Raw genomic sequence first — 12562 nt, 5'->3', positions numbered from 1 at the left:
TAGCGGCCGGTAGGCGGCAGCGCGCGTGTGCGTGTGTGCGCGCGCGCGGGCGTGTGGAGGGGTGTTGGTCGCTGACAGGAAATAACGGTCCTGAGAGGTTCAACAAGATTTTCTGGTTTTCAGGGAAACACGAGCAAGGAAGTGCGAGGCAGCCGCCCGGGCGGGTTTTACGTGATCAGCTGAGTTTTGTAACACTACAGGCGACTCCCACTACATAAAGGTTTTTAATTTATTACCCCTGGAGTACGACAACATCCACACAGATCAGGCAGGGCCCCAAAACCTGTTTTTCCACCGATTGGGATGGCTGCCCCACCCGCAAAAAAGCAAAAAGCAAGTTCAGACAGAACAAAGGTGATTTTTTTTTTTAGTGAGTGAAAGCAATAAAGATTTTAAGGCAAAGTTTTTATTGATTTGGAGTCGGTTTAAAACCGCTTCGTGACCGTTGCGTCGGGTGAGGCAGCAGGGAAAGGGTGCAGGAGGCAAGGGAGGTCACCGCCGCCATCACGAGGCCGATGTCTCCAGCCCTACAGGAGCAAATCCTCCTCCGTTAGCTTTTGCTTCAGCTCGCCGCCTCGCAGGCCCGCTAGGAAGATGGGCAGCTTCGCCTCAGAGAAGCCATCACCGTCACCAAGCCCCGACCCGGAGGCTGGCTCTGCTTCCACTGTGGCGTCAGACCCGGAGCCGGATTCCTCATCCGAGAGTGGGAATATGTCGCTCAGCTCCTGGTATCTCTTCATCCTGAAATGCAGAGTGGCAGCTAGTTTATTCCAAATGTATTACTTACTTTGTTTATTATCTCTTAAGTGAACACACTGAAGCTTCACATTCCCATGGGTAAGCCACACTGTGACAGGACCATCGAGACAAGAATACTGGACATTTTTGGGTGCCAGCATTAATGATGAATGGGCAGCACATGAACTTACAGGGACGGGTCTGCCATGGGAGGAAGAATCCTGTTGGCTCCACCGGTGGGTATGTAGAACCAGGGCCCCTTCTCTTTGATGCAGTTAGCGGACCAGGCGTCGGGTCGGCATCTCACTCTCTTGTACCTTGCCTTCTGCAGCGGAGCACCTAATCGAATCAGCCATGCATTATTCACGGGGACCAGGATGTTATTCACAAGGACCTATTAACTTTAGCGAGCACCTAGTAAAGCTTAAAGGAGCAGAAGAAAGTAATTTGTGTGGCCCTGATTGCTCAACTGCCAAAAAAGTAAATTAACCCTGTAGATGTTTTTTGAAATGGCTACTGGTATTCCTAAGCAATATCCCTGCTATCAGAGACGTCAGGGGCTTCTCACACACAGTGCCAGGAAGTCCACAGGAATTAGAAATGGAAGCCCCATGGGAAGCCACCGCCTCGTGCTGACGTCGCAGCAGGGCTTACCCCTGGCTTGGGGCACAGAGGGCGTCTGCGGGCTCAGCCGCCTGCAGCTCTCCCCGAAGCTGGTGGAGGTATCTCATGATCTCTGGGGGACAAACCACCCCAGCAGAGAGCAGATTTGGGGATTACGTAGGCTCTCGGAGCATGTTGCCAGAGGAGAGACAGTTCACGCGTCTCCTGGACATGGCTCAGGGTTACGAAAAGCCATGGTTTCAGTTCTTGTGCCACCCTGGGTGCCTGATCGGGGCTGTTACTGAAAAATGGGCCTTCAAAAAATACCAAAGGGAGAAAATAACGATCGCAAAGTAAAAACAAAAACAGCGGCATTTTGTCCTTCCTTTTGGTCTCATGTAATTAATTTGTTCTGAAGCCTCCTGGTGCCTTCTCCCCCTCTTGGTACTTTATCTATTTTTTCTCATTTTTCTTGGGAATATCTTCCTGTAATTACACTTTTCTATTGCCCTATATATTTCCATAAAGTAGTAGATGACTTTCAGCTACCTCCTGCGCTCTTCTGTAAGAGAAAAAAAGATCTTGCAGCTATCATTTCCTGCTTCTTTTACACCACATTCCTTTTTCATACTTATTTTTGTCTCTTAGCGTATTATGAAGAAAGTTTTTAATAACAACAGTGGCAACGAAATAAACAACTGCATCTGAATAATTTGCAAATAGACAACGTACAAAAAGCAGGCCGTAATCTCTCAAAGATAGCCTCCAAGTGGTAGATACATAATGAAAGCCTATCACTATCGCAGCCTTGGTTTGGGGACAAATTATTCGGTACATGCTTGAAAAGCACTTCTGTCGCGTGAGAAACAAATCCACAGGATACATGTCATCATGAATCAACATTTCCTTTGAGTTGTTTTAGAGCTGCATGTTGCAATATTGTACCGAATAAACCGTTTAATTTCCTCATACTTACAACTACTTTCCTGCCGCCCCAAGAAAGCAGACCGTAGTAGTTATGACATGGGAACTGTTACATAGCCTGTCTGTAACTACACAGCTGAATAACAGTATGTAACCAGACCACTATGAAAGGGTGAGTTAAAAAAAATCTATACTGAAATACATGGATTGAAAATATACCCACATACAGCAACTTATTTTATGAAGTCTTTTTCTCATCAGGGCTGGGAAAGGGACACAGAAATGCTCCACTAGCAAAAAGCGCCTTTTCTTACCATTCCCCCTCCAGAAAACGAAATATTAGCAAAACAGGTTTTCTGAGTAGATCTCTCTACCCCTAGAAGAAGGTCAGTTTGAAAAATTCAGAGGCTGCCTACTTGGCCTACACTGCAGAGCCCAGAAAGAGGATTACCGAGAGAACAACCGCCCCATTTTACCTTGTGCTGTGTATCCCACAAAGAGGATTAAACAAATAGCCAGGAAAATCCTCCCGTTACATCTGATAAGGAGCTGCATTTTGGCCGGCATCCCCCTGCTCGCCACCAGCCTTCACCACAGCTTCACACTTCAGAACTACAACGGGGCAAGGAGATCGACTTTTAGCAAAGGTTTCCAAAACCTCAAACCCAACCCATAACCTGCGTCACTGCTTCCTGATTCACGGGGGTGAGACATCTACAGAAAAGCTCAGCGCTCTGCCCTCCCGGCCTTCATCACTCCAAAAAAAAAAAAAAATTATCCCCACCACTTTCGTCTCCAGTTTTGCCCGAGGAGAAAAGCAAACCCAGGACCAGCCCGCGCGACTGAAGGCGTGCACTGCTGGCAGCTTGTGGTCCAGGCGTGCATCCTGCCCAGCACCTGCCCACTGCTCAGAGGGCTCCGGGGCGTTTGCCGTTTCATCTGGAGAGAAAGAGCAATGCTTCGTGTCCCCCAACTTTCAGCCAGCTGTGTTTTGGCGTTGGCACCGGGAGCGATTTTCCCCGCCTCAAGCTGTCAGTCCCCCAGGAGAGCTGGGAACCAGCTGCTCGCAGTCAGTGCAGGTTTCACCAACTACGAAGTAATCTTTGTCCACAAAAGTAAATTACCTCAGGAATCTCACACCTTTTTTTTTTTTCCCCTTTTGAAAGCAGGATCTTAGATGTTTACAGTAAAAGTGAAAAAAAAAAAATGGAAAAAGTGTAGAGTAGATCCTGGTAGAAACATGAAAGGTCACAACAGATTTGCTTGGCCCCCACTGCTGATCCAGGGCAGCCAGCTCATCACTGTGTGGTGTGAGCATCCTGGGGAGCATGTAAAGGGTTTGGGCAGCACGTGGCTCCACGAGGAGCCCAGGTGGGAAAGCCACAAAAGCCCTTCTATGGATACGTGGAAGCTGCCTTTCAGTTAGCTCATACCTTTTGCTTACCTTTTAGTTGTGATTAAACCAGGCTTGAGTTCACTTCAGAATAAATTACATACAAAAAAGTTATCTAAGTGGTGGGGGGTTTTCTTAGTCATACCATGAGCTGCTGGATTAATGGGGGCACAGATGTGTGGGCCTAACGTGCTGCCAGCACCTTTCAATAATGCTGCGGGTGATTATGTAAGTTGTCTGTGGTAAATCTATTTTTACACAATGGAAAGTCCATGGAGGCCCCTGGTGAGGACCTGGGCTGAACGGTGACTTTCCCCTGGGCACAGTGCTCCACCAAAACCCCACGAGCGGTGGAGGAGACCCCTCCAGCAGCTCCCCTTTCTGGGCTGGGATTTACTGCTGGACTGAGGGGTCAAGCTGTGCTTTTGGCATTGATACAATTTGTTATGAACCATCACACGTGGGGGTTTTTCCGGCAAGGGAAAAGTAGGAGACTCGAACCAAGCAGGTGCGGAAGGACTCGTGTGCAGTAGTTATTCCTACCAGCCTCTTTTCTACTTTGTATTTTTAGCATCAACTCTATTTTCTATTTTTTTAAGGTGGCGCTCAACATCAATAGGAAGCCGGGCGAATGCATGCAGGGAGGCGATCAGCCTCCACCCACTGAAGGCTGCAGAAGCTGTTCCTGCAATAACAACTCTAATTTTCCACTGGTCACAGGCAGGTGTCTACCCCTTCCGCCCCCCTCCAGCGTGCACAAACAACCCCCCATGTGGGAAAGCAGCCCTCTGACGACTATTTCTGCCCTTCCCATCAGCCCGGGGCTTTTTCCACCCTGGCATTGGAAGCCCCACGGGTTGCAGCCAGAGCAGTGCCCACCAGCGGACATGGTCATGGGGGCCCAGGGATCCTCTGGAAGCGAGGGGAGCTGCCAGGGGATGAGGTGGGAGCTGCAAAACCCCTGTATCTGGAGGGGAATCTCACAGAGCTGAGTTATCTGTCTCGTACCATCAGCCGATGGCAGTTTTGCCACATGGTTTTGTTATTTTCTTCTGTGTCAGTGTCATGCCTCAGGAAATGAGATTGCTTTACAATGGGAAGACCAAAGCAAATTTTCCACTCTCCTGTCTCACATACACCTGTGTAACGGAGGTCAGAAACCAGTGGGGAGCTTCAACCCGTGCCCATCTCCTCCCATCCTGCTGCGCTCTGACAGTGCCCACACTTTGCAAGCGAAGAGCTTTCCACCTTCCTACGAATGGGGAAGTGATACTGGAGATCTGGATCTGAAGCAATCTGGGATGTGCAAGCCTTATGAGAAAGGCATGCCCGCTGGGGAGTGTCAGGGGATGACCAAGGAATACTGCAGTTATTTACCTCCCTATAAGCCACTCAGGACATAAAATGCAAATAATCAGCAGAAATAAAAAATGCCATCTTGAGGTAGAGTTGCAGAAAGTTAGCGTGCTTTTCCTTTTTTTAAACAGAGAACACCACATGAGCTATACTATATTGGAACGCTAACCTGGAAACGTGCCATTGCGTGACTATCAGAGTTTAAGAGAAGGAGGGTGTTTTTTAAGGCAAATATTTTAAACCCACAGAGAGGACAGTCAGTGTACCTAGGTCAGCTACCTCAAATCTACCTCCCTTAAACTTCAAGGAAGGCTCATGGGATAATATTCCTCTTGCATAGATGCTGTGTATAGATTGGAAGATTAAATGCCCCAAGAGAATAAGCCTATAAAAAGAAGAAAATAAATAAGGAGCAGATATTTAAGAACGCAGCTCACACCTTGAAGTCAGAGAGAGGATTTCAGATACAGTACCAACACAATGGAAATGTCACCATCCGTGCTCACCTCCTGGCTGTGTTTTTGCATAAATGTTTCCCACCACCACTCACTCTCCTGGAGCATTTCTTACAAGTACCACACTGAAGCACTGCCATTATTTTCAAATCACAAGCAAAACAGATTAAGAGCTTTGCGTTTTTCTAAAGCATTAATTTGGGGAGCAGGGAGCAGGTGGAGGGAGGGAACTGGTCAGCATCACGCTCCCAGCCCCTCAACTGGACACCTGGGACTCTTTGTTACATGCCTGAAAAATCTGGGAATAGCCCCTAAGCAGTAGTAAACACTTCAAAATCTAATGATGAGCTGCTTGTAACTCTTGGGGCTCTTTTGTCTCCTAATGGGCTTCAGGAGTAAACAAGTAATTTAGTAACATCACTACATGGGGACCACACCACAGGAGTGCCTGGTATGAGGACTTCCTTCCTGCTGTCAAGGGCAGGGGATATAGGGCAAAAAAAATTCCCAGCGGACCCATTTCAGTAACCCGGATGGGCATCACAGGGGTGTTTCGGCCAGTGCTGTGGTGGACACCAACCCCTGCCCTGCTCTAGCCCAGAGAAATGCTGCCACGGCAGCTCAGTCCGGAGGAGCACTCCAGAGGAGCAGTCTGACACAGCCACATCAGATGGTTCTGCTGCTTTTCCTCACCAGGAAACGAAGATTCGCTTTGCAGTCTGTATTTCCGACAAGCAGTTGACAGGGTGGACGGGCTCCCATGGGTGCACGGGCACCCACGGTCCCGGCGTTTATCAGTGAGGCACGCAGGCAAAGCGATATCCATCCAGACAGGGGGTCCCAATAAGGAAGTTTCTCACTCATAACTGCTCAGAAATCTGATAAACCCTAACTGCTGCGGGATCACTCTGCTCTCAGGGGTCAGGGCTTTCTCCTGCCCCAGCTGGCAGGAGCTTGGTCCTGGCTTTGGGGAGGGGGGATCCAGGCTGATCCATGCATCTCCCCAGCAGAGCAGCAAAGCTGGCAGCCAGCTGGAGCAGGTGGGGGTTCCAAAGCACTGGGCCCTGCCTGCGATGCTCAGCTCTTTATCTGCCCTGCTGGGAAAGTGGAAATACGTATTTTGTACAGGTGACTGCTCTGGGGAGCAGCCAGTACAGAAAGGGCTACGTCTGTTACCAAAAAAAAAAAAAAAAAAATACAGATCAGACTGAGCAAAGAGGAGAGTAGCTGAATGGCAGCTGGGCTGAACATGAGGAGCATGTTTTTTGCCTATCTTGTCTTCTGGGAAAGCAGAACAGGTTTCTTCTGAGCACGTTGACCCATCTTAGAGAGTACCCGCGAGCTGCCCTATTAAATCCCCCACCATCACTCTGAACCCCCCTCAGCAGCGAGCTCCCCTCCAGGCAGGCAGCCCAGCTAGATTTAAGGGTGCTTTCTGCCACCAGCTCATGCTCAACCAACCAACCTTTGGGGACTGAAAGCAGAAATATATCCTGCCTCAAAATAGCAAAGAGCTGGCAACCCAGAGAGGGAGGTTTGAGTCAAATTGAGGAGATTTCTAAATCCAGCCCCGAGCAAAGATGAATTCTTAATCTGGGTTGCATCTGAGCTTCAGGCCCAGAGCATCATGGCATGCGCAGCAGGGCAGTACGTGGCATCCCTCGATCTCTCATGCTGCCGCCTCTTGCCTCCAAAGGCAGTATCAGGACCTGGCCCGTGGAGATAAGATTCAGATCTTGCAAGAAATCATTAACGCTCACATGCATCATGTAGAAATCTGACATTTGCTGCCATCTAGATCGGACAGAAGAGCAACTCCTTGTTTTTTTCCCATGATGAAGGTCAACAAGCGCCTGGGGAGAGATCTTCCCTGAAAGCCACAGCTGTGTCAAGATCAAATGCAGTCGCTGACTGACGGGAAGTTACTAACGGCCTTTCCCCATCAGCGATCTTGCCTCTACCAAAAACGTTAACCAAGCAACCAGCCTGTCCTTCAGGAGGAAAAAAGCAGCTTTCCTTTGTGCTGAGAGGTGTGATACTTTCCGCTTCCAAGCCCTCCAAGCAGGAGATTTTGGCTGGCAAATTCAGGACTATAGTTTAAAAGTAACAACTTTTTAAGACATGATACAGCAGTCGAGCTCTGGTTTCTGATTAGGGAGGCAATTTCAGTAGCCCTCCTTCCTTCTTTAAAACCTCATCCCAGAGTAGCACCAGCCCCGCAGGACCTGCACACAGAGCAAGGGAGAAGGGAGTCGCCTTCACACAGCTACTCATTGGGAAAAGACCACTAAAAACACCAGGAATTAACTAGGGAGAAAAGGATGGTGGGACAAAGATGTTTTAAAAGCAAAGCCTGATGCCCTGTTCTTCCATTGCTTCTCTAGGAGTATCTTTTCATTGCAGACCAGTTGGCATTGCTGCATACGTAGCTGGTTTGAGCTTGGTTACCTGGGTATTAGATACAGCTATTTTTTTACCTAAGATGGTTTCTCCAGCACAGGACAACCTCGCACGAGTGAGCTGCTCAGCAGCTTTAAGATGCTTTTTATCAGCCCTGGGCTCTTCCCCACAGAGTCACTCTGAGCAGCTCACCTTGCTCCTGCTCCCTGTGAGAGTGCAAACCTGTTTCTGAGCACAAGCACTGCCAATGTCACATAAAAACTTCACGCTGTGCATGGGGAGAAAGGGCATCAGTGAATTTGGGAAGATGAAAAGGAATGGGAAGCATGGACACTCCTGGGGAGATCTCCCCATGAACCAGATCCACTGCTCCCATCCCATGTGTAAACCAGATCTTCAGTCCCCAATTAGCCAACCCTTTACCTACTGCTGGAATTTTGTGACCTTCACTGAGTTGTTGGGGAAAGAGGGGAAATTACATTTAGAGTAGAAGAAAACAGTTTTGCCCTATTTCCTATCGACCAAAGGAGCTGGGCATTTTTTAGGTAGTTTTAAGTGTTTGTTTTAGTAGAAATATCCTTTTGTTTTGAAATGACACATGCAGAAGAGAAAATCTAGGCAAGGTGTGAGAAGCAGGCCTGCCACAGGAGCCTCTCCCCGGCGAGACTGGCACACCTCAGCCCACCGATCTGCTCCGCACTCTCGGGGTGGACACAGCTGCAGCACAGAGCAGCATGCTCCAAACAGCTCTCCCTCGCCTTTAGAAACAGCTCACAGTGCCGATGAAGCTGCTCTGCCCTTGGCAGCACAGAGGATTTCAAGATGAGCACATCCCTTTAGAAATCACAATTTGCATTAATTAGGGGAAAAAAGCATTTTTCGCCTTTTCCTACTTCAAAGGGGCTCTATAATAGCTCTGTATTTTCATCTCTTCTGGTGCAGAAGAGGACTCAGATAGGGGTCAGCCAGCAGGGAAAGTCGAAGGATTCGTCTCATCTAACGTTTCCAGCAAAGAGCGCAGCAGGGACACCGGGACGGGCCAGCCAGGGAGCCAAGACTCACAAGACCCTTGCACCTGCAATACCTCGTGCCTTCATGGTGCAGAACGTGAAGTATGTCTTTCGTTCTAGGATGTCACTACCCCTGTTACTTAAAAAGTCCTGGCTTTCTGGCAGAAGGAGGCTCTGGGCTCACCTGATTGCATCTTCTCATGGGCTGCTGGCAAACATCTCTGGTGATGGCTGCACCCACTGGCTACCCAGAGATGGGCTCCAGGAGAGCAAGAGGAATTTCATGGCCAACACTGAGTGGTTCGAGACCCTGCCTGGGAATCGCTTGCTCTTGCTCCCCTCCAAGACAGTTAGCGTACAGGAAATTATCTTATTAATTCCTTCTCTTTTTTGCCCTACGCATTTCACCCATGGATCTCAGAGTAGCTGACGCAAGCACTTGTACTCCTCTTACAGTGTTCAGTGACTAACACCAGCTCACTCCATCACATGCCCATCATGATCTTTCACTCAATCACTCATCCAATTCCTCTTTGTTTCAGGAGAAAATTGCATTACAAACCTTGAACAGTGAAATCCTTGCATCCTTGTCTGACGCCAACCAGTTTCTTTTACCGTGATGATGAGCACGTAAAAAGACTTTGTATTTTGTGTGTACCAAATGCCAAAAACTCAAGCACTAAACATTTAAAACATGGCTAAAACCACCCAAATTAAGGTCTTCGGTGTTAAGGGACCACATTGTTATCAGTCACTTCTAAGTGCTCAATACCGCAGATATTTTCCGTTCTGAAGGCAAGTAATATCTTTGCAAACCCACTGTGTTTAGTATCTTCTCTGCTCAACAGCCTCTCTGGCACATCGTCCAGATCTTCAGCTGTAAAGACACAATCATACAATGGTTTTGGAAAAAAGGCAGCCAGACAAATAGCCCTCGTCAGGAAACCACTGACTGTTTGTACGCCTACCCGTGACTAGGAGAGCTAGAAACCACCAGCCAAACTGCAAAACTAAAAAGTACTAGCAGGCGCTTTGGACAGAGTTCCTGGGAAGTACATAAAAGCAGTTTTCAAACCAAATTTGAAGTCTGCATTAATCATTTGTGGCAAGCTGTAAAGTAGCCAGAGATGTTGCAATTGAAGGAAAGAAAGTTGACAAATGCTTCTCACCACAAATTTACGCACTTGATTTTAACATAACAGTCTTTAGTTCTGTAACTTCAAGACTACAGAATGGTTGGCCTTCTGAGCTGCGAGTCTAGATAAGTCCTCCTTTGCAGGACTATTTCTGGCCATCTTATAATGAAAAGTTCTACGGAAAACACCTAGGTAACAATGACTATCTCAGTCTTTTAAAAAAGAAACGTGTAAAGCTCGTCTTTGCGGTCCCAGTGCTGAACAAAAGGAAAACTCCAAACAAAACTGAAACGTGTTAAGCCATGCATTAGCAAGATCAATCTTTTTTCTCATTGTCTGAAGCAGAGCTTAATCAGGCTCCTGCAATATTTCCGGATGTGGAAGTGCAGCAGCAATCACACCAAGTGCGAGCACGGCACTGATACATTGAGACATCTCCATTTTGCAGACAGAGAAGGAAACCACCTGCCTCGCCAGGACCAAAACTCCCAAGAGAAGGAGCTTTTGGGCAGGTGAATAGAGCAAACCAGCCCAGGACCTTTTGCTTTTAGCACGCTGAGGTAGCAACCGCTGCTGGCTTCTCCCCTTGCAACACGGGGAACCCGCTTTCCTGCTGCAAAGGGGAAGTGAGGGCTCGCTTCTGCCCACTTCCCCCGGTATTTCAGCTGGCTTAAGAGGGGAGAACAGCAAAGGACACAGTTGTCACCTCCTGCCACTCTCCTGCCATCCGGTCCCCTCAAAGGAAAAAAAAAAAAGAGCCTCCTTTGATGGGCTTGGAGGGAGAGACAGAGAACAAGGCACTGGTGTCTTGCGCTCCTGAAACGTTTAAGCACAGCACAACCTTCCCCATTGACTCATAACACGTACCATGTCTCTAGCCAACATGAGAATTAAAGAGCATTTCAATTGAAACAAAACTGTGTTTTTAATCAAACCAAATTGGCACTATTTGAAGAAGTACGCTAAGGTTATAGCCACCAAGTTCAGATCTCACACTCGATATGAATTCTGCACAAACATGGGCTTCTTGCTGCCTTATGCTAGCTTCGGAGAAAAAACTAGTAGAACAGCAGAAAGGGTTTCAGTTGTAAGATATTTTTTTGCCATACAAAAAGAAATAGAAATGCAGGTTAAATGGAGTTCACAGGAACCTAATCTTTAATTAATCTTTGAAACAAATGTCTGACCTCGCACATACTTTACAGTTAAAACTTAGCATTCCTGAAGGGAGCTTTGCTGCCTAATCCAAGCTCACCGCCTCTTTTTTTTTTTTAAAACTGAATACACAATCTTACTTAAGTTCATTCTCTCAAATCATTGAGCAAACAGGAATTATCCCAAAGCTTTCCTTAAAAAGACATGCCTTAAAAGAACCTCAACATCCTATGTTGTGCTGAGCACCTGGCATGGAATAGTCTCTGGTAATAAAATATACTTAGCTGGTGGTAGTCTTGAACATTTGCTATAGAAGATGAAAAATTGGCATCATTGGTTTCTGTAACTCCGTATTTCTGCTCAGCCCTCACTGAGATCTTGGTGAATTCAGGGTGTTTTCTGCCCACAGCCGCTGGTTAAGAGGGACACACCAGCACACACTGCACTCGGCTTTGCCTACCTTGCAGGTAACTTTTAACACTCACTTCAGAGCAGTATCTGAAGGATATGACAGGATTATTCTATTTGAAAAGAAAAAAGTAATTTTGCATGTTGGTTTAGCCCACAATCTATCCTTCCCTAAATTACAAGTAAACTAAGTTTGATGAGCCAATCCTTGCTTTAAAAAATTTACTCAAAGGCACTCATAGGTGGAATAATAAAGCATATGGGAAGGGGTGGGGGGGATCACCACCTTCTACTCAAATACGAAGCTAAACATTAGTAGAAAAAAACCCTTTGAAATTATGAGTTTGTGGTAAAAGTGCACACTAGTTTTAACAGAAATCATAGAGAAAAATAATGCACAGTACAGCCCGCTGAGAACTGTTTCACTGAGAAACTATGGGCTGCCCTACCTTCAGGGCACAGGAAAAACTGAGTAAAAGATCCCAGAGCAAATATAAACTCCTAAAGGCTGACTAGACAAGTATTTAGTAAAATGGAAACAACGCACGCACACATGTGCACACATGCTCTCCCTTATTCTATGCACATGCAGGTAGCTGGTCTAGTTTTGAGGTTTGCTGCTTCTCATTTCCAGGACCCATGTGCTAGCCTATTTGTTTGTGGTTAGAAGTCTTCTGCAGAGAATTCTGCAAACTAGAGATTTTTACCACACGTCTGCGATGTACAGGATTTCTTGCTTGTGCATGCTTCCCCCTCACACCCTCCAAGCTAACGTCATTTTTTCCCCTCCTCCTTTTCTTGTGTTTTCCAGAAGAATCCAGTTGTTTTGACTATTCTCCTTCAACGCCCTCTATTGCTGTAAACATCTTCCTGTGAACTTGACAGTGATTAAGACTGCTGGTGCACAGTGGCATGCTCTTGTCACCCCATCACCTTGTCACTTCACTTTCCCCACATCCCCTGTGAAAATACTTTCACAGCTAT

The 12562-nt window shown here is 47.2% G+C and overlaps 1 protein-coding gene across 1 annotated transcript; it reads right to left on the bottom strand.

Annotated features, from left to right (window-relative positions):
- Nucleotides 1-390: 390 nt before the first annotated feature.
- On the bottom strand, nucleotides 391-2898 carry SRGN (serglycin). Its single transcript, XM_010298127.2, has 3 exons — nucleotides 2742-2898; nucleotides 930-1077; nucleotides 391-741 (listed from the first exon to the last, which is right to left on the bottom strand). Exons 1-3 carry the CDS (start codon nucleotides 2830-2832, stop codon nucleotides 528-530), a joined length of 453 nt encoding a protein of 150 aa, XP_010296429.1. The 5' UTR covers nucleotides 2833-2898; the 3' UTR covers nucleotides 391-527.
- Between the last annotated feature and the right edge of the window lie 9664 nt (nucleotides 2899-12562).

This window comes from Balearica regulorum, chromosome 7, assembly GCF_011004875.1.
Source record: "Balearica regulorum gibbericeps isolate bBalReg1 chromosome 7, bBalReg1.pri, whole genome shotgun sequence".
NCBI lineage: Eukaryota > Metazoa > Chordata > Aves > Gruiformes > Gruidae > Balearica > Balearica regulorum.
This window is presented reverse-complemented; position numbering and strand designations above follow the sequence as displayed.

What these genes read in the sequence shown, in the direction of transcription:
- SRGN (XM_010298127.2), bottom strand. Translation starts at nt 2,832, where the DNA reads ATGCCGGCCAAAATGCAGCTCCTTATCAGATGTAACGGGAGGATTTTC. An exon ending in TGTGGGATACACAGCACAAG is followed by an intron (nt 1,078 to 2,741) that starts GTAAAATGGGGC and finishes TGATTCGATTAG; the next exon opens with GTGCTCCGCTGCAGAAGGCA. An exon ending in CCCATGGCAGACCCGTCCCT is followed by an intron (nt 742 to 929) that starts GTAAGTTCATGT and finishes TCTGCATTTCAG; the next exon opens with GATGAAGAGATACCAGGAGC.